This window comes from Corvus moneduloides, chromosome 2, assembly GCF_009650955.1.
Source record: "Corvus moneduloides isolate bCorMon1 chromosome 2, bCorMon1.pri, whole genome shotgun sequence".
In the NCBI taxonomy this organism is placed as follows: Eukaryota; Metazoa; Chordata; class Aves; order Passeriformes; family Corvidae; genus Corvus; species Corvus moneduloides.
The window spans coordinates 20,139,710-20,165,965 of record NC_045477.1 but is presented as its reverse complement, the minus strand read 5'-3'; the positions used below and the strand labels follow the sequence as shown (position 1 = coordinate 20,165,965).

Below are 26,256 nucleotides of genomic sequence, written 5' to 3'. Positions count from 1 at the left end.
GGAGCGAAAAATACTAAAATACCTTGAAAGCACAGAAAATATGGTACTAAAGCCAATGGCACAGTATCTGCACAATCTAGAGGATCAACAAGGCAGAGAAATGTTTTCTTGTGGTGCAGGGGTGAGCTGGAAGCAATTAGGAAAGAACAACCCCTCAGTGCTACTTACAAGCATGAAGCAACAGTCATGACTAAAGCACAGTGAATCGGCGCCTGCCACAGCCAGCTGCCATTTCGAAAGTGCTGCTCCAACAGTGGTTTGTGGAAGGAAGCCTAAGATGGATAAATGTCTGCAGGAGCCCCAGGGACATGCAACTGCTCTAAGGACATTAAAAATAGCAGTGTGAATTCCTGCTCTGACACTGCGGCTAGCAGACAGCTCCTTGGCCCCAAGCTAGTTACAAACTGATATTAAAAACCTGGGAAGCCCCTTAAAGTCTCACTCTGGGCCAGCCAGGCAGATCCCACAGGCTCCTTGGCTAGAAGCTGAATGCTGATGAGCAAAACCAAGAAGAGGGATATAGTTTGGGGATAAAGCAGAAAATGAATTTGCTGAACAGAAAGCTCTGCTTGGCCTCCTTAATCCTTGCAGGTTGGGAGTAATTGCAGTGATTCCATAAAGCTCAATCACAGAGGGTGCAGTGGTTAGATGGTCATGTCTTTGGCAGGCAGTGGTTCATATTAATAATGTTCCAGGCTTTCAAAAACAGTCTGTATGTCTAAATCAATTACTTCCCGCAGCCCTTGTGTGTGGTAAGCAAGCAATGCTATCTCTTTCCTGAGATAAGGAAACCAGAAGGAACTGAAATCGTTACAACAGGAATGTGAAGCAGACAGGACAAGGGCCCCATATTTCTTTTGTTTAGAGTTGTGCTTTGAAGAATTTCTCCAGCCTATTTCTCTTTCTCCTTTTATGTTATTCATTGTTATCTCTTCAGATTTCAAAAAGTGAGTTAAGCACCAGAAAATGTGCAGAGCTGCTGAAACGCCACCTAAAAGGGCTCTGTAAGCCTTAAGAGCCCTACAAGGGCTTCACTACAAGAGAAACATTTCATGTTTTGGCCTTACCGTTTAAAAAGGGCATCAGATGATATTTGCAAAGAAAAACATGAAAACGACACAAAATGCAAACTTCTATTTAGAATGAAAGCTGATACTCAAACATGTACCTACAGTAGCTGCAATGTTGAATAAAGCATTCAACATTGACAGTGGTTTGATACTTGACATCATTTTATCTATGAAAAATATTAAACTTTTTCTATTAATCCTCAAAATTACTTCAAGGGAGGCAATTTAATAATGAGGACAATCTCTGTGGCTGGCCCAGTGTAAGACTTCCCAGGGGGCTTCCCAGGTTTTTAGGATCTGTTTGTAACTTGGGGCAAAGATCTTTCCACTAGCCTCCTAGAATGGAGCGAGATGTGTGCTTCTGAGGGGACTAAGAAGATTTATTCTCTTATTTCTTAGCAGCATGATTTGCTCAGCATTCCCACTGGACATGCCCATGCAGTTTATCCAAGGGTATCTTTGCTAAAAAGCACAGTGGATGGAATTCCAGCTCTACTGACGTTGATGGCAAAAACTCCCAAGTATTTTGATGAAACTCGCCTGGTATTAATTTCCTGAGTCACACTACAATTTTGGTCATTATTTTGGGGAAAAATCAAAATCTGCACAATAACCTTTGTGACCAGATGGGAAAACTATTACAGTACATCTGTATGTAGTACATCTGGTATGGGGTGTCCATGCATGCAGTCTATAACTCAGGGGCATTATAGAATAATTCTCTATACTGTAGAGATATGTGAATCAGTATAGAAGCAATCCAACCGCAGTAGTACAGGCATCTACCCAGTCAAGAGTGTTTAAAAGTAGCTCAGATTTCTGTGTGCTTTGTATACTATGCAGTGAAGCTGTTCCCTCTCTGACAAAAAATATTTACATTAAGCCCCTTTTATCAGGACGATATGTAAGCTTAATTACAATGTAAACATAATCTTATGTTACAACAAAGACTTCTAATTGGATGTTATAAGAAAGACTTCTTTTACTGGTTTGCTACAAATCCACTCCACCTCTTCTTAATATCTGTTCTGTGCTGGCAACAGATAACTTGGGTATTTTAAAAGCAATAGGATTTACCAAAAAATGTCCCTCAGCCCAGCATTATTTCTACTTTAAGTCAGAGACCTACAGAAAGAATTGAAAGATGAGGGTCTTTTCTATACTTTGACAAAAAGCCATGCTAAAAGTATTGATAAAACAATAGGAGAAAAATAAATCAAGAAATATCTCCAAAGTCTAGCATATAGGGTGTTTCATTGTTCCAAAACAATATAAAAGAGAAAGTTGGTACAGAGCTCAATTATTGCCTTGAGTGCAGTATCAGTATTGCTCATGTCTTCGAAGAACTCTCTGATTTTTCCCCTAAGTTCATAAAGCTGCTGTAGGCTGCCTAAGAACTGATAAAGAACTTCACTTTCTGAGGCTAAATGTGATGTCCACACCAGAAACAGCTGTGTTAGGAGGTTCTGACAGATTCCTGTTGTCCCAAGGGTCATTTCTTGGTGAGGTACATTTGTTCCTATCACTAAAATGCTGCAGGCAGAACCCTCAGCTTGCACAGATGCTTTGTGCAGACTTATCAGGGAGAATCCTGGGCATCCTAACCAAAATTTATGTCCTAATTTCAGGGGAATTATGCCATAAGCAGCCACTTCCCCACAATGTGGCTCTGGAATCTTCTAGCCCAGAAGAGTGCTTAAGCTGCTGAAGGTGTAGGTAAATCCAAGCAACCAGCATGAGCGCGTGTGTCATGTAGGAAAACTCCAGAGGAGTTAGTGTCAGAGGGATCCTTTCCTGGTGTCCTGATTTTGTACCTAATCTTCTAATCTTTGATGGCACTAACTGCTGGAAATAGGGAGGACTGACCCTTAGAGCTGCTGCTGACAAAGGATGAAATATGGCAGTGGCACAGCACAGCAACAGAACTGCCAGTGCTGACAGGTCTTACAGGCTCTGTAGGCAGCATTTGAACCACAAATACAAACACTTAGTATTAAATGGAGTAGGGTATAAAGGTGAGGAGCTCAGACAGGAACAGGCAAGGTGCATAGGTTGATATGCACCCCAAGATATCTGCATATCTCTCTATGAATTGACTTACATAAAACTTTTGGAAGTGCTAAATAAACATACCACGTCAATACTTCTTCAACTGTCACCTGGAATGTCTGCATTCCCATTTTGGTTCTGACATTGATTCCCTTTTTGCCCTTGGTGAGACAATTAGCAGTACCAGGTTAGACCACCTGGATTCATGACACAGAAGTCCTTATTCTGCAAATATAGAAGGGTTGCAACTTGCTTTAATGTTTTCACTCATAAAAGCAAAATATTATAAGAATAATATATATCCTTCCTGCTCCCAGTTGGGTTAGGAGATTTCATGTTTTTCCAGGTCTTTGAAGATGTAAAGATTGACACTGAAATCAAGTATTTTTGATAAGTTGCTTATATGCCATAAAGGCAGCATGATAATCAGAGATATTCTGCAAGGTGATCTATTACCTCATCTTAATGTAGTTTTTCTTAACAAGGTGTAGCTTATCTTGTATAACTGAGTGTTGGAGGAGGAAACATGGTGGGAATATTTTGGGTACTTCTATATCTGGTAGATCATAAGCCAAGACAGATATTTTTCTAGATAGGCTGTCGTCTTCCTCTTTGTACTGGTCCCACTACTTTGGTATGTCTTATTCAAACAACCCTGCACTTGGACCACCACCTCTGCCTTTACGTCACTAATGTACTACTGTATCTCAAGCAATAAGAAAAAGATGCAGATTTTAGGGGATTTGAATAACATCACTTAAACTGCAATGACTCTCCTGAATACCTGAGGCAGTGTAGCCTTTCTGGAGCAACATTCTGTGCTCGGGATGATGCATACATGCAAGCAAGACAACAGTGTTTCTTCTTCCCTATAATGTACATTTGGCCAGCCTGATTCCACCTAGCTTGTGTGCTTCTGAAACAGTATTTTCAGATACCCACATGTGGGGATAAGCCCTTTGAAGTGTTAGATCAGATGGTCATGAACAAAACGCCGTGATCCCTCCCACAAACTCAAAAATCAGTGAGAGATGCTCAGAGAGCACCTAAATCTCAGCTTTGGGAGGAAAAAGCAGGAATAATGGTTTCAACAACAGCTAGAGAAAAAAGTTGCCAAATGCCCCTGCCATCCTCAACCAATCCCATTGCCCTGTTTCCTCTGTCAGGGGCCTCCCCACCCATCCTCAGTACACTCAGGGAACCTTTTCATGGGATTTTGCATATATGTGCACTTTCATATGCGTTATAGTTTCTTTCTAAAATATTCAAAACTTCTTTCAAGTCCCAGGTCTGTGCCAAATTCAGCATGTGTGAAGACCATGGACATAACATAGGAAACTGGATAAATTGATATTAAAGGATTTCAGTTTTCAGCACTAACATTGTGCAAGAAGTGCACGTCTCTAAAATAAGAAGGGGAATAGCATGCAATGGTGAACATATAAGAGCCTAAGCTCTAAGCTGGAAAACCTGACTCTTAGCAATTTTCCTCTGAAATTTTCACAATTTTGTGCTCCATGTCCTCTACTGTCCGTTCTACATCTTTACTCTTCTCACCTCAACAATGAATTTACCAAATTTATTGACTACAGTGTGGAATAGCCCCTACAGTACAACTTGCAAACCAAAAGGGTTTGTTTCTTTTTCCATATACATGAAATGCTCCATATGTAGAAATAGAGACTGGAAAAGGCTCTGTCAATCTGACTTCAGTAATACTCAACATGTCTTAAAAAAATGTTTTAGAACTTTTTATTATTTTTGTTAAAAGAGACTTGCTTCCCATATGCAATTGCTGTGAGATTCCAAGACAGAGTTGTTACTACAACAGGTATCAGGTTTAAAGAGCTGAACATAAATGTTATAAAGGAAAGCATTATCTCTATGCACAAATGTATGCATGCGTGGGGATATGTGTTGATGTGTAAGTGCATGTACATATATTTATCTGCATATATTCCTGGTTTTGTATACATGCCTCCCTCATCCTGCCATCACGGAGGCAGAAGGCAATTTTGAAGCTTATTTTAAAGCAAAATAAATTGCCTACTGGTAATTCCATCTTCAAAATGTTCCAGTAAATTGTTTTGTTAAGAGTAACATCATTTTCATCTCACCTAATCATTATTTGTCTAAACAGTGCTTTCCTTTTAAAAATACATTGCTTTATACTACTGTTTTGCTGATTTATAAACTTCACTGCCCCTAAACTAGCAATATTGCAGAGCATGCTGATTACATGACTAGATTGTGTGTGACTATGCCTGAACTTCTTTCTGAAAATGAGGTCTGAGCTACAAGGATCTATTGTCCTCACCATGAGCGAAAACAAGGACACAAATAACACAGCTATTACCTATCTATGTCAATGAAAAAAAAACTTGCTCACTTAAAAATATGTGTAAAATCCGTGTGTTGCTTAAAATTACTTCTCCAAAAAGACATTAATTTTTAAATCCTTTGTTTTTCCCTCCAAGATACCAGGAAAGCAAGACTTTCAGGAAGGGGAAAGGGAACACTGCTCTTGTACACCTTCTGTGTGCATATGTTAACAAACAGGAGTTCACTGAGTGTGGCACATTCCTTTCAATCCTGCAAACACAGTTACCATTACTTCCCTAAGCCTGAGTGACCAGGACTCTACGTGCCCACTTCCACAGAACAAGAACCAGGTCCAGATATGTGCATTACATTAATTGTGCAGGATAGGGCACTAATCCTTACTCCAAAGCCCTTTCTTTCATACTGCAGCTACATCAAAAGTAGAATTGCAAGAGAGCACAGAAAAGCACAATCCAGAAACACATGGACTCACTTCTCAAATTCAAAGGCAGATGCAAATTACAAGCAATGAAAAATAGGAAGTGCTGCATTCAGCTTTCTGCCCTGGAACACCATGTAGTAAACTCCCAACCACAGCAAGCACAACACACAGGACTGTGTTTTCATGAAAGGCTTGCTCCAGCCTTCTGCAGCAGTTTGAACTGAGCTCTCAGTCAGGATATCTGCAGACTCCGTAAATTACGTGGATGATGTAATCTAGGTCAAACTATGAAGAAAAAAATCCATATTAATTTTTCTTTTCCCCAGCTCCTTTTTCATCTGTTTTACAAGATTTATTCCCTCCATAAAATTGTACAGTAGTTAAATTCTTAACAAACAGGATATCTTGGTAAAAATAGTAGAGTAATATATCTACTAGGAACCTTAAAAATTATTATAATTAATGTGCTAATAGTTACAATAATATTAATAATAATAATAATGACAATGCATATACATTTATTTAACCAACTGGCATCTCTGGACTCAGTCAAGCACAGAGCAGAGTCTTCACCTCTTTTCCTACATATATTTGCAAAGACCATTTCACTGTACTTCATCACGGAGTTTTTGGAAACATTGTTTCTTTCCTGCTCAGGTTAAAAAAAAGTTTTAGTAGAATGTCCGAGGGATTCATTCAAATCCTTGACTATAGATTCCTAAAAAGCCAGGTATTTCACCTAAGTCAAAGACTATGTAATGCTTCTAGGGTCTACCGAGGAAACAGTAATGGACCATGGCATTTTAAGTAAAGACTTTCCACACACTATTCTGTTCTGCCACAGTTATCCGGTGGTACATCTTTCAACCAAACACCAGGTGTGAGATGCATTCCACATGAATTTACAGGCATACTCAGAATGCTGTAAGAGTTCCTGACATGATGTGTATGCATTTCCTTTTCTCTTTTTTTTTCCCAGGGATATCTGGAGTCGTCGTTGTCATTCATCGCATCTAGCAGCTTCCAATCTGACTTAAAATCATTCTTTGCCAATATGAAATATCTGCTGGTCATGATGCATGCCATTTCTTATCTCTGAAGATGTGAACGTGTGTTTCAGATGTACACAGCCCCATACCCTGCTATCTCTTAAGGGCAAGTTTCTGAAAAGTGCAATGGATAACAGGTCAATGAATAGCAATTTTTTTTTTTTCTCACAAGAAAAAAACTGTTCTAGTAAAGACAAGATGCATTCAGGCACTTAATATACACAGATAGGAACAGTACATTGCATTACGAGACCTTTCCCACTCATGTGCCATTAACATTAACCAGAAGCATAAGATATTAAAGGCTTAGATGCAAAAGGAAGATGTTGCTGCAAACCACACACTAGACACCCAGACAGTTCTAGAAGCATCAGTGTGATACACAAACAGTATTGAAACAGAAAAAAAATATTGTACTGTATTCAGGAGGATCTGTTTTCCCAGGATGTTATACATGTAAATGTTTTATAAAAACAAGAAATACATATATCAAAATATATGGAAGAAAACAGAAATGTATAGTTTACAGTTAAGTGTCATCCACATGTTAAGGTGTTTCTGGGATGCCTGCTGCTGCTTGTCAGACCTGCTTCAACATGACTAGGCACCTCAGGGAAGTTTTTTACATAAGACGAGTGGTAGAAGGGTGAAAGATGGAAAATCAGGGTGATAATGATGGCTAGCAGGGCAGAGTATGAAGCAGCTGACAATGGAAAACCAAGACAGTAGGAAGACCAGCACAGATAACAAACTCTTACTTTCTGTTCATGTATTTAATGTCCATGTGTGGTGGAGGTATATATCTACAGGTGAAAGGAATAATCTCAGATTTTAGGCATCGTAAGCATCAATGCCAATATATATATTCTTTATTTGTATAAATATAGATGTAGATATTCACATTTATAAGCCTTCTATGAGCCTTCTAAGATGCATATAATTGTTTCTACCCTGGAATGCTTAAAATTAAATGAATGGCAATTGCACTTCAGTAATGCATTCTACCAGAGAAATTAAAACTAAACTTGCCTATTAGGGGAAAAGGCAGGTGCTACATTATTTCTATCATGCCTCCAGTGGAAATCAGCTAAATGATTTCCAAATGACAGAAATTGTCTCAGTGACTTACTCGCTAATAATACTAATTTGAGTTAAAATCTGTTTTCTTATTGGTAATATCTGGAATTTTATTCTGCCTTCTTTGGAATACCGATACAGTACCAAAGACTTTGGAATAATAGAATGTGCAATAATTGAACTTTGAGATTATAAGTGTTATATTGAAGTCTCAAAAAAACTGTTAACTTCTCTCAATTAGAATAAAATATAGTTACTTCTTCTTCCAGAGATTTCAGCTACAGATGCAGAAGTGTTAGAGAGGTATCCTCATTTCTGTCCTAAAACGTTTTTGCTGTCCTCCCTTAAAAGTCTATGTTGATTTAAAGTTCTTTTCCCTCACAAAATCTTTATGGTAGCTAGCTAGTATAGCTTTCAGATTTTATCTTGCCGTATGTTTCAAGTTGTGTGCTTCAGTCTGCATCTGCGGAGTGTCTGCTACGGTAGGGCTACAACATCAACTCAAAACAATTGGGACTACAGTCTTTATAGTAATTACTCTCCACAGCTGTTGAAATCAGAATCTCTAAAAAAGGAACTTAAAAACTGTAGCTTCTCTCCCTCTCCCTCTCTTTCTTTATTTTTATCTGAGGCAAAAACAAGCACATCTTGATGGGGCTTTCTGAATTGAAAGATGGAAGCAGATTTTTTTCATGGTATAATATAAAAACACACTGCTTTAGAGTATGGAATAAAGGTACATCTGTCTTTAACCACAAGAGATGATTTAAAGAAAATCTTATGTAGAAAAAAATGTTATAGTACAATACATCTTAGGTGTTAGAAGTCTCATTTGAAAATGACATTGACTAAGTTCTGCTTTTCAAAAAAAAATTTGCTGGTTGTCAGAAACTGAAGAATTTATTAACAGCTAAAATTCTAGCAATACTGAGCTTGCCTCTCTTACGGTCTATGAAGGTATTGCCAACCTCTTTATCTCAACAGCTAGACATCAAAAACAAAATCAACCTGTCTTTCCAGTAAATATATCCAAGCACCTGCATGTCGTTAGATGTGGCATCACTACAATGATTCAGAAGCTATAGAGAAACATACTTACAGTATCAAGGAAGAGTTTGACCCTGCAGTTCACACAGAACTGCTTGATTAGACTAATTCATTCACAATCTGAGTGCAGTAGCCATTTTTATCTGTTCCAGTAGTGTTATTTTAAAACCACTGTAATTAAAATAGTATGCTCATAGGATTATAACAATGCTCAGTTTTAAGTGACCTCAGGAAGTCAAACACAGGATCTCTATTGAGGGCAGATCAGGTTGCTCACAAATTAGTCCAACCAGGTCTTGAAATCCTTCAAAGACAGAGACAGAACAGCCTTGTTGAGCAACCTGTTCCACTGCCTTACTGTCCTCTTGGGGAAAAAGTTTTTTTCTTGTATCCAGTTTGAACCTCTCTTGAACTCCTGTCCACTACCTCTTGCCCTCCCACCATGCTCCACCATTTGGAACCTGTCTCCAGCTTCTTGATCACCTCCTCACCTCTCCATATAAAGCTGCTATTATGTTTTCCCAGACCCTCTCTTCTCCAGATGGAACAAGTCCTCCAGTAATAATGTAAAAGCAAAAAGATACATACACATATGAAAAAAGCAGCAGTGATTGCATTTAGTATTATTATTGCTGCTAAAACACAACCAAAAGTTGGCATACTGTTCTGTTTTTAAAAAGGGAAAAGAATGTTCCTGCCCCAAATGATTGAGAGTGCAGATTTTCAAAGGTATTTAAGGAAACTGATTTCTATTAGATTTGGGGGAAGCCAAATATCTAGATAGCTTCAGATATTCGGCCTTAAAACACTGTAAGAAAACACTACTGTCACCACAACTGGAGTCCTTAAAGGTTCAGCAAACACAGGAACTTAAGCATTTGAGCAGCCACATCTGGAATACTTTCAAACCTACAAGGAGCACATGCATAAATGTTTTCAGACTATTAGCTAAAGAAAGGGAGTGCAAGAAAAAAAAGGAAGGCAACAAATACAGGGGCAAAGGGTATGTATGTGATGCTCAGGAGTACATTTTTATGATAAACCCAGTTATTTTCTTTTTTAATGTGTTAACAAGTTGCCAAACAAATCTCACTACTGTGGTGGTGGGAAACTTCATTTCTAAATCTCAACTAAATCAAGGAGCAATGTCAACACTTCTGTGACTGCACTGTGTTAAAAAAATATACAAGGTAAATTGCTCTGGAGGAGTCTTAATCCATCCATGAGAACTGAATCTGAGTTCTTCTGTTTGTCTGGAGTTCAGGAGATGAACTCTGTCCTTTGGCAATACATTAGCAATGGCTCTAAGGTTCACTTTTCAATGAGTTCCTCAATACTGCTGAAATCCACCCCTTTCCTTCGTGCATCACAAGGTTCAAATTATTAGAACTGTTGCTATAGCAGCATTGGGAATCTTCTTCAAATTAAAAAAAAGCATTTTGGTTTATTTTTTGATCTACCCAATGATTTTCTTGCATTTGACAAGGATGTTGCTTTTGGTGGGAATTTATTCCATTCTCAGATATGTGTCAGAAGAATCTAGAATGTTCAGACAGATCTCTTCCTGTTACTTTTGTGCTATAAATTTAAAAATTAATAACTAGGAAATAAATGTAAATTATTTCCAAGTAATAAAATGTTATATCCTCATTTTATGAACATTAATGACAATTTAAAAAATGGTGAAGTTCAATCTGCCTAGGCAGACTCTAACATAACAATTCAGTTACCTAATTACATCATGATTACCTACAAAGTCAGCCACCTTACACATCTATATGTGGATGAAGTTACTCATTTTTTGCAGAATTTGCACCATGCATTACACGGGCAGGAGTTGAGAAGCTAATTTGAAGACACTGAAAAAAAGAAGATGCACAGGAAACAATTCCTTTGAATTATTAAATATTTAAAATTTTGGGGAACGAAAATAATGAAATACTGAAGAGAAGCGGATATGCTTCTTTTATACAGCCTAAAGGGTAGACCATTAAACAATGTATTTTAATAATAAAGTTCACCTTAACTGAGTTTAAAAGAAATTATAGGCATTTTCTTTTTCCTCTTTTAAGCAATGTTGTACAACTTTCTCTCTCTAAATACATACATCTACATCAGTGTGAAAAATGTCCTAGGATGTAACAAACAAAAGTACATCTATCAAACTCCTGGTTTTTCTTCTTATCCAGCTTCAGAAAAACACATTGAAGTGTACTGGGTCTGACCTGTGCACTAGATCCAAGGAGCACCAGTTATGAAAAATGTATATAAATACTTGCAAGAATAGAAGAAGTTGATTCTACTATGCTGGTAGTTTTTCCAGGGCTCATTGTTGCTTTTTCTAGTCTTCCAAAGTTTCCACAGAAGCCCATGGTTAAGGCACAGAAGTTGTGCAAGAGGGCTGCTGCAGTTTTTCTGTTTTGATGAATGTATCTCCAATTCTTAAAGCAAGATAGAAATCAAGTATTTAAATAACTGTAAGATTCTGTATTTGTTTTCAGGGACACTAGGAAGATGGTAATTATATGAAGCAAGTCTTACTCTTTCAAGGTCACTCCTCCCTACTCTGCCTGTGTATGTTTTCTCTCTAACTAAATGTAGACTGGAAGCACATGGAGAATAATAAATTATGGATAACAACTTTAATTCATAGCCCTCATAACTGAGAACCCTCAGTAATCTGCACTTACTCTCCTATGCAGCAGCAAACAAGCTATAAATCTTCTGAATGTTTTACTAATATGCCTCTCTTTTCCAGCAATCACAAGCAATGTCTCCAAAAAATAGTTGCCTTATTCACTCCCACGGTATTGTGGAACAGTTTGATAACCATGGATTTACCATTAGTGGAGAGTTCAAACACAGTTTTAATCTCAATGAAAATAGGAGGTTTTAGTTGGTTACTAGGGCACAAACTCATCTAAATCCTTTGCTTTGTTTACACTCTCAAACTATTTTTTTCCAAATAGAGGTTGATAGCATAGGAAAATTGGGAGGAAAATGAAACAAAGAATACATTAACAAAGTGAATACTGGATCAAATTCTTTGCATCTTAATTAAGCCATGATCTTGTTTAACAGGAAACTTACTTGGTTAAAAACCAGCAAAATACAGCCATTGTCTGGGGAGTATGGGAGGCACATTGAACAACCTGTGCAACAAGAAATTCCATTGAAACTTGCTTGTGACCTGGTGAGAGTGCTGCCAAAAGGACCTCTCTTGAAAGGAAGTGAATGCCACTTGGACTGCTAGAAACAGCATCTTGCCACCAAGAGGAACATGGCTAAAGGAAACGAATTCTGGTCTGCTGTGCATGTCTGCAACAGCAATGGCTGCTACTAGCTGGAGTACTGAGAGAAACACAACAGGAACTCAGAGCAGGTTAACTCACCACGTACCTAGGGAATTTCATGGAGAGCATTTGCATCCTGTGGTAGCTGCATCTAGGCTAAAAGGCAATGAAAATGTACTACACACTCTTCAAAAAAGCTACTGCCCTGAATCAGCCAAGACTTCTTTCACTTTTAAGACAAACAGGATGGACTTAAGCAAGGGCATAAACAATTTCTCAGGTCAGCAGGAATTCATGCAAAAATACTGGTGTTTTTTGACAATCCAGGAAAGTTTTAATATAAATAAATTACAAGTAAAAACTCAATTTCATGTTGAGATATAAACTCTACAATAGCCCGTTTATTAAGATAAGCTCACATATGCTGCAGAAGAGTGTTAAGACCCCCTCAAACAAGCCATTGGAGTAAATTTGAATAACAAAAATAAATTATCTCTGGACAGAAATTATTCAAAGATTAGCTTAGCAAGCAAAGTATTATGTTCAATGATTTTTTTTTTCCCCAAACCTACTATACTAAAATAAAATAGTTGTAGACTTAGGAATAAAAAAGACCGAAAACAGGAATGTGAGTTAGCAGGCATACAATATGTCTCTGCAACTGATTCTCACTACTCTTCAGCCTCCCACCAGCTGTAACTGAATCATTTTTCCAACTTGTTAAAGAGTGGATTATTTCTGAAGCTAATGTATCCTTGTTCAGAAGGCAAAGGAATTTCCAAACTTATTTCCAACCTACTCTTTCCCTTATATACATACACATATAATCATGTGTAGCCACTGCTGCTGTGTTCCATGTGTTCAAACAGTAGGAGTCATCAGTAACAGCAGCTGCTCTGCATGGGGAACATGATATCCTTCTGAAAAATCAAGACCCAATTCCTATAGCCACGAACAGCCTCAACACTCTGAATCACAGAGTCACACATTTCTGCCCATCTTTTCCCATGAATGTTCCACAAGGATCATGGTACTGTCTGTCTTCTGATCAGAACTTAGGGCTTCATGATGAAAAGGTCATAAGAACAAGTAATTATAATGGCTACTACATTAACTGTAGCAGTCACCCAAGCACCTGTACAAGAAAAGTACCTCTGTCCCCCATGGTTTCCACATAGTTTTGTCTATCTTCAATTTATTTACAGATAAATAACATGTCCTATATATTGCATATGTAAGATCCCAAGGATGTTTTCATTAAAAAAAAAAATCTAAATGACCTAATCATAACTTATTTCATTGCATACAGATAAAAATCACATTTAACCAACATTATCTAAAACTTCATGTTTCAGCAAGACTTATCTTCAGTAATGTCTTTGAACAAATACCTTGAGAGGGCAATCTGCTGTCACAGGAGGATAATGCACCCACTGCAAAGCCCCTGTGCCAATATATTTGCTCTCCTTCTGTCATCTCTGGCTCAGCCTTCTCCCTGCTCTTCATTCTGGTCCTTGTGGTTGGCAGCTATTGAAATAACAAGGACCACAGTATATGACTTGAATGCAAAGGAGATAAATCAGCATGCTGCCTGCCTCCTAACAATACCGTTTTCCAGATTATCCATGGCTTCTGCAAAGGCTCCACATATACTTTGGGAAGGACATGAAGGATTCAATAGCAAAGAGGCATTGGATTAAAAAAATACTCAAAATCAGACTTCTTAACATTTCTCAAAGAACTGAAGTGGCCCACTTGAAGAGTTTCCCTCAAGGACAGCTTATTCTCAAGCAACATTCAGAGGGAAAAACAAGATGTTAAAGATTACAGGGCATTATTAGCATTCATGGGACATTGTAGCTGTTCCTGACTCTTTTACTTGTTGATTCAGGAATTCAACACTTCATCCCTTGCCTCAGTTTCCCAATCAAACACAATATAAATAATGATACTGACATTCTTTCTTAAAGTGCTGTTGGAACTGTGCATGATGAGCACTTCATAGAAGCTGCGTGTAAGTACTATCATTCTCTTCTTTTTTTTTTTTAAGTTTAAGAGACACTTAGCTATAAGTGAGATAGATGCCATTTCTAAGAACCTCTTAAGACCTCAGAATTTGGTTCATACAATATAAGAATTACATGGCTGTGCCATCCTCTGTGTCATCAAGTAGCATTTGACAAAGCAACATTAATTTGGTAGGAGCTCAATTATAGGCTCAAATCCTCCTGGTTGCCTTTTAGAGGTTCTGTTTTTCAAGGGGTTCATCTCATTCAAAAGAGATATGATTTGCAAAAAAGAAGCTCACAATGCATGCAAAATTAGTTGCAGTGGTTCAAAAGAAAGTGGAACAGCAGCATTCACTTCAGTAACTGCATTTATGCCTCTCTAAAACTTCACCTCCATTCTCAGAAAACTGAATCTTCATACACTACTGCCCTGTTTCATTGAAGCAAATTTTAATTTCCTTCCCCTTCTAACCCACAAAAGGACTTATAAAATGTCTACACTCTCTTCCCATTTCCAACTTCTTTCTTTTGTTTTGACCTTTTATCTATGTGAGAAAGCAACAACGCTGAAAGATTTATACTTAAAGAGTGGGGGAGTGAATGTGAGCAAGGTGCAGAGAACTGTGATTAATGCATCCAGTTTGTTTGTTTAAATAGATTTTACAACTGTCTTACAAAAGAACAGCAGGGGAAAAGTTTAGTTTGAGGATCAAATGGTTCTTCAGCATACATCTTACACTTATAAACATCCTTATCCTTGTACAGATGCATCTTCATATCTTGGACTACATATTGAACATACAATTTTGTTGGTGAATAAGTGGCATGACCTCTGTTTTGTGTATGTCATTATCTATTAATAAAGTGGTATAAAGCCTGTTCCCTTGTAGTGACTATGTAACATCTTTAGCATAGGGTGAATTAAAAAAAGTACAAAACAGAAGAGAAATTCAAACAATGTGTCAGAAGCACTCTGCAATGAACAAGACCTGTTGTATGTTAGCCCTGAAAGGCAGCTCACACCCACCCAGCCACTTGCTCACTCCCCACAATGGGATGGGGGAGAGAATCAGAAGCGTAAGAGTGAAAAAACTTGTAGGCTGAGATAAAGACAGTTTAACAGGGAAAGTAAAAGCCATATATGTAAGCAAAGCAAAACAAGGAATTAATTCACTACATAACACGGACAGGAAGGTGTTCAGCCATCCCCAGGAAAGCAGGGACCCACCATTTGTAAAGGTGATTTGGGAATACAAACACTATTGTTCCAAACATCCCTCACTTCCTCTTTCTTCCCCAGCTTTACATACTGAGCATGATGCCATATGGTGTGGAATATTCCTTCAGTCACTTGGGGTCTGCTGTCCCATCCATGTCTCCCCACAACTTCTTGTGCACCCCCAGCTCCCTCACTGGTGGGGTGGTGTGAGAAAGAGAAAAGGACTTGACACTGTGCAAGTACTTCTATCAGCACTGTTTTGGTCAAAGATCCAAAACACAGCACCATAGGATCTACCAGGAAGAAAAAAAACTCTATCCCAGCCAAAACCAGTACAAGGGCTATAGGTGCATTTCCAAGTAACAGGAGAATCCCGTGCTGCTGAGCTCAGCAAGCAGTGAGTAGGTGATTGTTGGTGGGAATTAAAACCAGAGCTAAGGGGTTCTTGATCTTCCTTTTCTTCAGAGGAAGGTGCACGGAAAAAAAGTGGGGAGAAGAACTGAATGGTAGGTTGGAGGCTGCTAGGCTGCAGACAGGCAGAGAGGGAGAAACCTACCTGTGGGGTAAGACTAATGACTGAGGGTGGGGGGACAGACCAAGAAATAACAGAAATAGGCACACAAATGAACTGAGATTGACAGAGAAAAGAAACAGAAATAGTAGGATGAAGGAGAAACATCTTGTCTGTGAGACATGGGAGACTGTTTGGCAATGAGAGAATAGGGTGAACAGCAAGTCTGCAAATAAATTAGAACTCTGGATAGCAGAGTCAAGGGAATAAATTGTGCTCTGAAAAATGTCATAGACTTAAAAAGTTAGATCAAATGTAAGCCAGAATAGTAGAGAGATCTTGATAAATCTGCTCTAAGCAAAACAGGTAGACTCCTTCTTGTTACTAACTGCAAACTTTCAGAACATTAATGCCAGGGAGGTTTGAACCCTTTTGACTGCCATTCCTAGCAAAGAACCATTACACACATCCTGAGAGAATGTGAATCTGACCTTGAAATCTACAATGTGCCTGTGAATCCATCTCTTGCAGAGTGTGATCCTGAGACAGCTGATAACAATTGTCTTCCAGCCTTTGAGTTGCAGACTGCTACTAAATAGATTGGCAAAATATTAGTTATCCATCCTTATCAGAAATTCTCAGCACTCCATATAAAAAAAAAAAAAAAGCCCTTGCAACACTGCTTCTATAATTGCACTGATTATTTTAGCCACTGGAAACACACGGGGCAGCTACAGTGAGCCTCTCTCACAAGGATGCGCCAGTAATTGGTATTACCTTCTAAACTGTGACTCAGCACTAGTCCCTAATCCAACAACCTGTGGTTACATCTTCTGCCAACATACAATGCCATAAATCTCCTTCCCAAAGACATCTTTACAATTTCTTGAAGGTAATTACAAGTTCATTTTTATGAAAATACATCCCCTATTATAATTTCTGCAAATCAAAAGGCTTTCTTCAAGTTTGATTTGACTTTTTCTACAATTTTTTTTGCTTTAGCATAAAAAAGAAACATGTACAACAGTTTAATGTATTCAACTGAGCCAGGATGATGTACAAGAAAAACAATTTTCTTTTCCTTCAAAACACATTTTGCTCATCCTGTCTAGTTTGTCTGTAGCAGGAGCTCTTCCTTGTTCCAGAACAGCAAACCTATTTAAAGAGAGTCCAAGCACTTCAGAGACTTTTGTTCTAATGCAACATACATATTATATCATAAGCATAATTCCTACATGGCTAATTCTCGCAATCCGTGTGCTATCCCTCCACATCTTCAAGTATGTTGGCACATTTCTACCGATTTAATGAAACTCTCTATTTTCAACAGTTTCAATCACAGCCTCCTTTCCAAGGGCTAATATCACCTTCTGAGGAACCAGCATTACATACATAAGAGAGATATTCCAATACTGTTCCCTCAAGCTGTGTTGCAATCCAAACAGCCTGGTCTTGAAAACCTTTCCATCTTTGAACATTTAAAAATATAATTTACAAATCTAGCCTAGACACGGGTATCCAGATAAATGACAGAAGATCAAATACATTTTTCCAGGGATCTGACAACACATGGCTCTGAGGAACACATGACCAGCTGGTGGCCTTTTCACCTCTTGAGACAAGCCTATTCCTGCCTTGGGTAACTGGCAGACTGGAAAGAAGCAATTCCTTTCATTTACTTAGGAATTGCTCTTCGTAATCTACAAGTGCTGATGTAGCACAACTGGGGGCAGGCACACTGCAGTAAAGGTTGCAAGGAAGAAATCACAACTCTGGAACACAGACAGTGGATTTATTTTAATGGTTCTGCGTATGGCTACATTAAAAAAAAAAGCATAATTGATTTCCTGCTGATGCTCTCCTCCAAGTTAATGAATGAAAGCTGCTTATGTTAAAAGTCATGCAGCATGATAAAGTCTGCTACTACTATCAAGACTGTAAAGAAAAACTGATTATTAGGGTCTGAGGCAATACCTGTCACATAAGGAAAATGCCCAGCTTTGGGATGTGCAGAGTCCAGTGTCCTAGCATTGAAAAACAGTGTGAACCTGGTACTGACTCTCTATTTTAATTCCTCCTTTCCAATTCTCATTTTATTGGCATCTCTTATTTTCTCATTTCTCATTTATCATTTGCATCTCTCAAAGGAGCAGTACTTTGAAGGAGCTGAACTCTGCAGTATGATGCATGTGCTCCACTCAACACTAACTCATCAGTTTTCAACACTTGATCAAGGTTCTTTGGTTTGCCCAAGACAAAAAGAGAAGAAAATTGCTTCTGCAGGAAAGGTAACAAATTTCCTTTGGTCCAAGTTTAAGTTCTGAGTAGGCATGAAAGGCTCTGAGCTGTCTTTGTCCTGTCCATCTTCCACAGAGGCCTACAGGTTTGCTCAATTTTCACTGATTTTCTTCAGCCACAGGCGGACCTAAAACCAAGTGGTCTCCAGGTGGATAAAGTGCAGACTCTGTTCCATTTCTTGCACCCAAACTTTCTATAAAATAAACTTCACTTCTTTCCATCCTTACTTTCACTGCTATTTTCATAATGCAAAGGAGCAAATCTACAACATGCTCTGAATAGGTTACCTCCACTTTTCTCCCCTTGGCTAGGTTTGAAAGTTAAGCATGAGCACACTAACTAGTACAGGCAGGAGCATTTCACTGAATTGACAACCAGCCATGCTTCTGATCTTTACATTTGTTTTTACTACCTTTCTCTAACCAACAGAAATATAAACAGAGTAGTTTCAGTTTGGGAGGTTGAGGATGAAATCTCAGGAACTCTGAATCCTTTCTTTTGATCACCATTGGTTTTTCAAACAGATTAGGAAATCTGTTCATATCTCTAGGGTTCAGTATCTTGTCCAGTGTCAGAGGCTGCCAAGCAGTTAATGCTCTCACAGAATCCGAAATCCTCAAATGAAAGGCAAGACGAAGGTGAAAGCTATTTGAGTACCTACCTTATAAAATACCATGATTTAAGGTTTAATCAGACCCCCAGATTAAAAATTGCACAGTATCAGTATTCTGATTAGATTTGATCAAGAAGATTTTTAAAATTATATAGCTCATACAGAAATCAGGAATCCACGTGAGAATTTGATTTTCTTTTACGGAAATCAGAGATAGCCCCTGTAAAAAAGGAAGTCAAAATTAATTTTTTAATACAGTGCTAAATAGTCTTCCATTGTTGGTGCAGGAGGGGGTGCCTGTGGCCATGTCCATTGCTGCTCTGTCAGATTATTCTCCGCTAGCCCCCCAGCAAGGGCACTCCGTAGGGAAGGATCCATCTCTCAATGCTTCCAGAGGTCCCATTTGCACTATTTCACACTTCAGAAACTGAAGGCTCCTCCTAATGCTGTTTCAACACTAGCACCTGCCCCAGCTCATCTGATGCTGCACAATCCCTGAGTGATTGCATATTGTCTCCTGACTGGCAGCATGGCACCAGGGATAAAAGGAGGCTGCTGGCCAGAGCGGGCCTCCATTCTCCTCTGTTGCTCTGCCAGGATGTTGTCTGCACTTGCTTTGGCAACATGAGTAGAACGGGGTAACAGAGCCCCAGATTTGGAAACTGGGGCAGATTATGCCAGAGCTGACCTTGCAAGAATCAAGCTAGTCCAAGTCCCAGACCGAAGTGACATCAAGGGAACAGATGGGGAACTGCTTCCAGGTGAGGCTGGCACCAACACCAACTGCACTCCACTCCTTTGTGAACGGCCCTGCAGAAAGGCTCCTCAGCCCAAGAAACAACTTCACAAGCCAGGACTTGGCTGAGCGCTTCTGGGAACTGTGTTCTGAACCACTTGAGACTGCCAGTGTGTAGGATGGACTCAGGAGAGGCCAGCTGCTGGTAGTGTAAGGAGTTGTCTGGATCCATCCAACAGGGCAGAGAAACTCAGTGACATCCTAATAAATCACATGACACTCTGCTCTTTCTTGCTCCTTCACAGCACGCCAACATTTCAAACCAGATGTTGTAGAACTGCTTGCAGGATATTTCTGGCAGAATGCAACATGTCTTGTCCAGGATGCTCCTTAGTACAGGAGACCCATCAGATCCTATATTATTAAGGTATTTTCCTGTTACAGTCAGGGACTCTTAATGACTAGAAAGCATAGAAAGTCAAAGAATTTAGTTTCATGGACACTGAGAAAAGGGAAAGCAGTCTAATCATTTTAGCAAAGCTTTGTATTACAGGTATTTTACTTCAATACGTATCAGTGCTACTCTTCACACTTGTGAATCTCACTGGATATTCATAGAAAAATAATTCTTTTCCCTCATAAGTGGCTTTTGTAATGGAAAAAAGAGACCTGAAATCTGAAAACTGATCACTTTTACCTACCTCAAACCTTTATAAAAAAGGCAGAGGAAAAGGCAAGTAGGTGTCCAGCAAAGTTGATGCATACTGGTCCAGCCTAAAGAACTGGATTGCTTTTTCTCTTTATGTAGTTCTCAATCATCAGCAGCTAATGTGACTCTTGTCTATTTTGTGCATAAAACCTACTTATAGTCTAAAAATTTTGTTTTCTTCATGTTTGTTAAGGCAGAACACAAACTTTTAAAGACAACCAGCTATTCTTCAAACTCCTTACTCTCATGTTCCACTTGTATTTTATGAAAATTTCATCTCAGCTGAAAGCATTCTGGGTATTTTGTATATAATAGAAGTGTAATGTTATTTTAATGAATGTTTGTACAGTACTGGTCCTTTAGTTACATTATGTAAAAAAAAAACTGGACACGGGTAATAGGAAAATAAGTTTGTTTCAGGAGCCTAATTGCTACACTGATGACAGTAATAACAACTCTGGCAGGCATTTGCTGATGTTTTGGAGTAGTATGATTTTTGCAGTGAAGAAATACTGAAAACACAGATTCCAGGTATTATTCTTACTGTAATTTGTCAGGGGTTTTTTATTTATTCCAAATATATGAGTCTTGTTTACTTAGTCAGAGACAGCCACATTTGCAGATACCTACAGAAACCCTGGTTAAGTAGGCTTTCTTCTTTGCTACTATTGGTCGCAATTTGCCTTTATGCCAGCTCTGGTTTTTGACCATTTTCTGTGTGTCCTGCATATTCTGTTTGAAATACTTTACAACCTAGAGACACTTGACCATGTACAGCTGATCCAATTCAGAAAGACTTTGCTGCCAGTTATCCTCATGTGCCAATACTGAGCAATGCAAAACAATTTGTGACAGACGAGCATTCATCTACCACAGATTCTACTGCAATCAAGCAAAATCAGTGAAAGACTCTGCTTGACTTCAGCATGTGTTGGCTCAGATTTGCAGAGCCTGGTGTTTAAAGTATTCAAGGTTCATAAGGGGACTGGAAGCACCTTGTGGATTTCTCCAGTGTCATAAAACATGAGCCAAGTCCCAGATGATTCACTAAAAATTCCTGTAGCTGTGTTGTAACCAGCAGCATGGATTACTATATGCTTAACCCTTGATGTTAGATAATGCTGAATCACATCTTAACACAATCATCTGTACCCACACAGGTCTCTCCTGAATTAAAACCTTTACCCCAGCAGTGCCCAGCCAAACTAACAGAATCAGATTTGCAGAAATGCAAGGCTGGACATTGCATTCAATACTTGTCTCACAATTCAAGGGTAGTTTCAACAACAGGTTTCCCCTTTGCAGACTGTATTTTGAGTGCTGAGCCAAACCAGCCTGCAAAGTTTCCTTGAAATAATATTAACAGTCCTCCACTCACTATTAACCACAGATTAAATTACCGGGAGCATTGTGCTCTATTAAACACTATTCTCTACTATTCTTGCTAGAAATTTGCTTCCAAAGTGTTTTATGCACCTGTTGTAAAAGGGAAATGACGTTTCAGCTTAACAAAAACTCTTTGTTATTATGCACAACCACTATTAATGGATTACACTTTTAATCCACTTTGTCACATAAATAGAAAATCTATGGTTTGATAGGATTAAGCATTTAACAAAGTATTATTATTATTGCTTTTCAAAAACAGTTATTTTCTACTAAAATTTTTTTGTACTAGTAAGTGTTTTAACTTGTTCAAAATAAATGTTTATTTTGGTCTTTAAAGCCAGGCAGTTGCTGCTTTCCCTCACTCACTCACGCTCCTATTAACTTCAATAGGAAGAGGAGCATGCCCCAAGAAAATAATCTGTAGAAAAACAAATCTATGTTCTATCAACCTAATAGACATTAAAAGAATTAATTTTAAATCTCAGAACTGAAGATAGTCAAAATGACATAGCATATAAAGATATCATTAATAATTATCTTAACGATTTCTAATCACGTTTAGAATCCTGTAAAGTTATCAAAACCCTCAAGTAATCTGATCTTGAGATGTTTTCTATTTACTCAGAATTCAAAGAGCTCTTTTCATGTGAAAGGTAGAAACAGCTTTGAAGATAAATGACAAAGGAGTGAGGGAAACCCTAAACAAATCATACCTCTGATTAAAGTATTATGTCCTTAATGTAATCTCCCGCATTTCTCATATTTCTTACAGACTTTAAACAACACATTCAGAGCAAAATACTCCTCAAATAACTTTTCTCAATACTATCTTGAGTATAAATTGTAAAACTACTCTGTATGGTTTGCCTGCCTGAAATGTGTAGTTCTATAGCTTGCCTTTTAGTCTCTGCACCATGCCATTGGAAGTTATTTACAATATTCAGAAAGACTTCCTCATCCCTTCTCCCAGTGAGAGAGAACATATACTATTAATTATGTTGATGCAAATGAGGCAGCAGTTAATCATCTGCTTTGAAAACAAGGTACTTGGGCATTATTTAATTTCCTAAACCAGCAAACCATGTGTTTGCATTTATACAAATTGTTCTCGCTATTGCTATGTTGAAAAAAAAAAGCAAACATACTACATGCAGAGTGAATTCTGGCCTATAAGCCTTTTCCTATGTTTATTTGCATTTAGATCACTTTTAGAGTTGGCCTTTTCTGTCTTTTTTTTCCAGCCACAATTCTACTCACTTCAGCAAAATTGTCTATATCAATGAAGAAGGCAGAATTAGGCCCTTAATTTGCAATGGAGCCCAAGTTGTTGCAAAATCAGCACAGAAAATTAAAAGATCTATAAATTTAAAAAAAACCAAAAACAGTGGAAATAAAAGTTTGAACTCCATTAGATGGTCATCTCAGTGCAATTCTATAGAAAGCCTCTCTGAAGATTTTGAGCGGGTCTCCAGGTCTGACAGCAATAGGAATATTAAATATCCCTGCTAATGATTACCTTACCACATCTAAACACGCAAGAAAAAAAAACACAGAATGGGAAATACTAATTTGTTTCAACAGGTAAACAAAAAGATTATTGATCTTAAAAGTAGTATTTTTTAAATCTGTTTAGTAATACGCCCGTAAAGAGAAATCTGCTGAGAAAACAAAGGATGACAGAGTTCTGCTGAGCAGTAAGCCTAGAAAGTAAAATATTTTTAAAACTGATTGCATGGCATGCCTTACACAATAAGAAAGATAATAATAATAATGTGGAAGAACAGAAGGACTTTTTGAAGTGAAGACAATGCTTTAGACTTAAAGTTCTAAAAGCCAAATATTCTTAGTCCACTTGACAGAAAACAAGCATAATACACAAAAAAGTACACAGGCTGTGTTTTTTAAAGGTACTCTATCACGGTAATGTTTAAGTATTTTTAGTTGTTAGCCACCAAGAAAATTGTTTTGAGAATTGCACAATAGACTGGTTAAGTTTGTCTTTCATTTTCAGGAGTTTTGGGGAAGTTCCCGTCCAAGAATTCAAATCATCACATGGTGAAGTGAAGAAACACTTGACACTTCGGATTTCACTACTAGAAAGTCCCTTTGAAGAGACCAAACTATGTGCATTATTCATATTTCAGATTTTGGACATCAGGTTTACTTCACATGACAGCGTGGGCTACATGTTGATCACGCAGTACTGCTAGCTGAGAAACTTGGCTGTGCGGCTTCAGCGTGCTTATTTCCCTCTCAGTGAAAGAGCACTGCTTACTCAGACCGAAACGGGAGGAGAATAGAGCGCTGTGCATGAAAGCGCTGCTTCTGGATTGCGTTACTTTGATGAGGAATCTTTTTGACCTTTAGGGCGGCCGACTTCCACAAGTGACGAAAGATCCCTCTTCACCCTGCAGTGCATTTCTTCATGCAGCTAGAGTGTTGTGAGCTCCCTTCCTTTGATCCAATCCTCTGCTATATCAATTAAATCAGATTAAGCTGATCGTTATTATCTTTGCTTCCTTTTCTTTCTTTTTTCATTTTGGCTCAGAGGAGGAACCATCTCGTTTCTATACATACGACAGAACGGGCACTGCCATTATTATTTCATTTTTTTAGCTGAGGATTTGCAGTACTCGTAACCTACACGCATCCTGAACACAGCACCAGAAAACAGCCCATGCACCGAGCAGAGGCAAAGCAGGGGTAGGTGAAGGGGGGATCGGTTTGTCCCGCATGCTCGCCAGCCCCGCCGCCCAGGCCCCCTCGCCTTCACAGCGCCGCCCCGGTGGCAGCGGCGCATCCCGGGGCTGCGGGGGAGGCACATCCCTGGCGGCAGCAGAGGCACATCCCCGGCGGCAGCGGAGGCTGCACCCGGCGGGGCGGCAGCGGGGGCTGCCCACGGGGCTCCCCCCGCCTGCGCGCCGTGTGCCGGGAGGGGCGGGGGCTCGGGGGGCCGGGCCAGCCTCGCCGCTGCCGCCGCCCGGCTCCTCCTCTACTGCCGCAGCGCTCAGTCCTGGAGCGCCGCTCGGCTGCCAGAAGGGAGCCGCCACCTGCTCCGGTGCGGAGTCGCTCCTCGCTGCGCGCCGAGAGGGAGAGCAGCCGCCCCGCCGCCCGCGCCCAGGAAGTTACCGCTGCTCCTGCCGCCGGGGGAAAGCCGCCGCTGCTTCTTCCTGGCCTCGACGAGGGAGAAGTCGCCGCCGCGCTCCAGTGCGAGAGGGAAGAGCCCCCGCGGGCGCGCCGCCCCGCTCCGCCGCCGCCTCCCGGTCCCGCCGCGGGCAGGCGGGATGATGGAGCCCCCCGCCGCCGCCTGCGCCTCCTGCCGCCGCCGCCCGCTGCCGCCCCTGCTCTGCCTCCTGCTCGCAGCACTCTGCCTGCCGCCAGGTGAGCGCCCGCCCGCCCGAGGGAAGCGATGGCCGCGGCCGCGCCGTCCCGGCCGCGCGTAACTTGGCGGAGGGGAGGCCGGGGTGCAAGTGGCGGTGCCCGCCCGCCGCTCCTCGGAGCGCCCCGGCACCTACCGCGGGCTCTCTGCGCGCCGGGGGTGGCTCCGACCGGTGGTGCCCGCTGCGCTACTGGAGGAGAGCGGTCCTCTCCTGCCCTCCGAGGGTGTGCCGGCTGACGCCGTCTTTTCCTGCGGGAAAAGCAGGAGCTGTCCCAGCGGTGAGGGGGACCAAGAGGCGGCGGTCTCATCTTTCCCCGTGGGAAGCGGCGGTGGGGTCCCCCCGGGGCGTTGTCAGCAGGCGCCGGGTAGCGCTGCCCCCGCGGGAGCGAGAGCCGAGCCCCGGCGCGGTGCCGGCTTCACTCGCAGGCTGAGCGGCACGTCTGCGCAGCGAGCCGCCTGCAACTTCCGCGCTTCAGCCGCTTCTCCCCTCCCCGCCTTCAGCGGCCACGGCAGCCCGCAGGGCCGGCGGCCGCCCGCCGCTTTCCGCTGCCGCTTGGAGCGGTGCCGGGCGCGGCGGGGCAGCCCCGCTGTCGGTGCCCCCTCCGCGGGCAGTGTGCTGGGGAGCGCGGGGCCCGCGCCTGGGGGCAGCGCTGAGTGCCGTAGGCTGCTCCGGCGGATCGGGGTCGCGTGGGTAACTTCGCTTCCCCTTTCCGCTCCGTAAAAGCACTCTCGAGGCCCTAGGGAAGTAGGAAGGCGCAGAGAGTGCTAAATACCCTAATTGTTCTGGGAATATTTTGGCTATGAGGTGTTTGTAGGCTTTGTTTTGTAAATATTGAGCGTGAAAGTGAAGTATGAGGAAAAAGCTGTGAAGTGAGTTCTGCATTCAGCGCGGGGACCGTCTCATTATTCTTGTAGAAAGAGCGTCAGCCTGTGGTAAAATTTTGTATTGCTTTAAGAAATGGCTTTGCCTCTATGTGCCTTTGCAACAACGGATGGTTTGCCGAAGTGTTGAAGTTGTTGGTGGTTTTTCATTCCTGGCCTCTG

General features: G+C 40.5%; 1 protein-coding gene and 1 long non-coding RNA gene across 3 annotated transcripts in view; one reads left to right on the top strand and one right to left on the bottom strand.

Annotated features, from left to right (window-relative positions):
- Positions 1-662: 662 nt before the first annotated feature.
- Positions 663-25,733, bottom strand: LOC116439174. Its single transcript, XR_004238090.1, has 2 exons — positions 25,349-25,733; positions 663-7,046 (listed from the first exon to the last, which is right to left on the bottom strand). It is a non-coding gene; the product is annotated as an uncharacterized LOC116439174 (long non-coding RNA).
- Positions 24,545-26,256, top strand: part of ALCAM (activated leukocyte cell adhesion molecule) — a 118,480-nt gene continuing 116,768 nt past the window's right edge. The window contains exon 1 of one of the 2 annotated variants that reach the window (XM_032098367.1): positions 24,545-25,214. In XM_032098367.1, coding sequence (XP_031954258.1) covers positions 25,118-25,214 — 97 coding nt within the window. In that variant the 5' untranslated portion in view covers positions 24,545-25,117. The remainder of the gene's footprint in view (positions 25,215-26,256) is intronic. The other variant, XM_032098368.1, reaches the window with a different exon arrangement.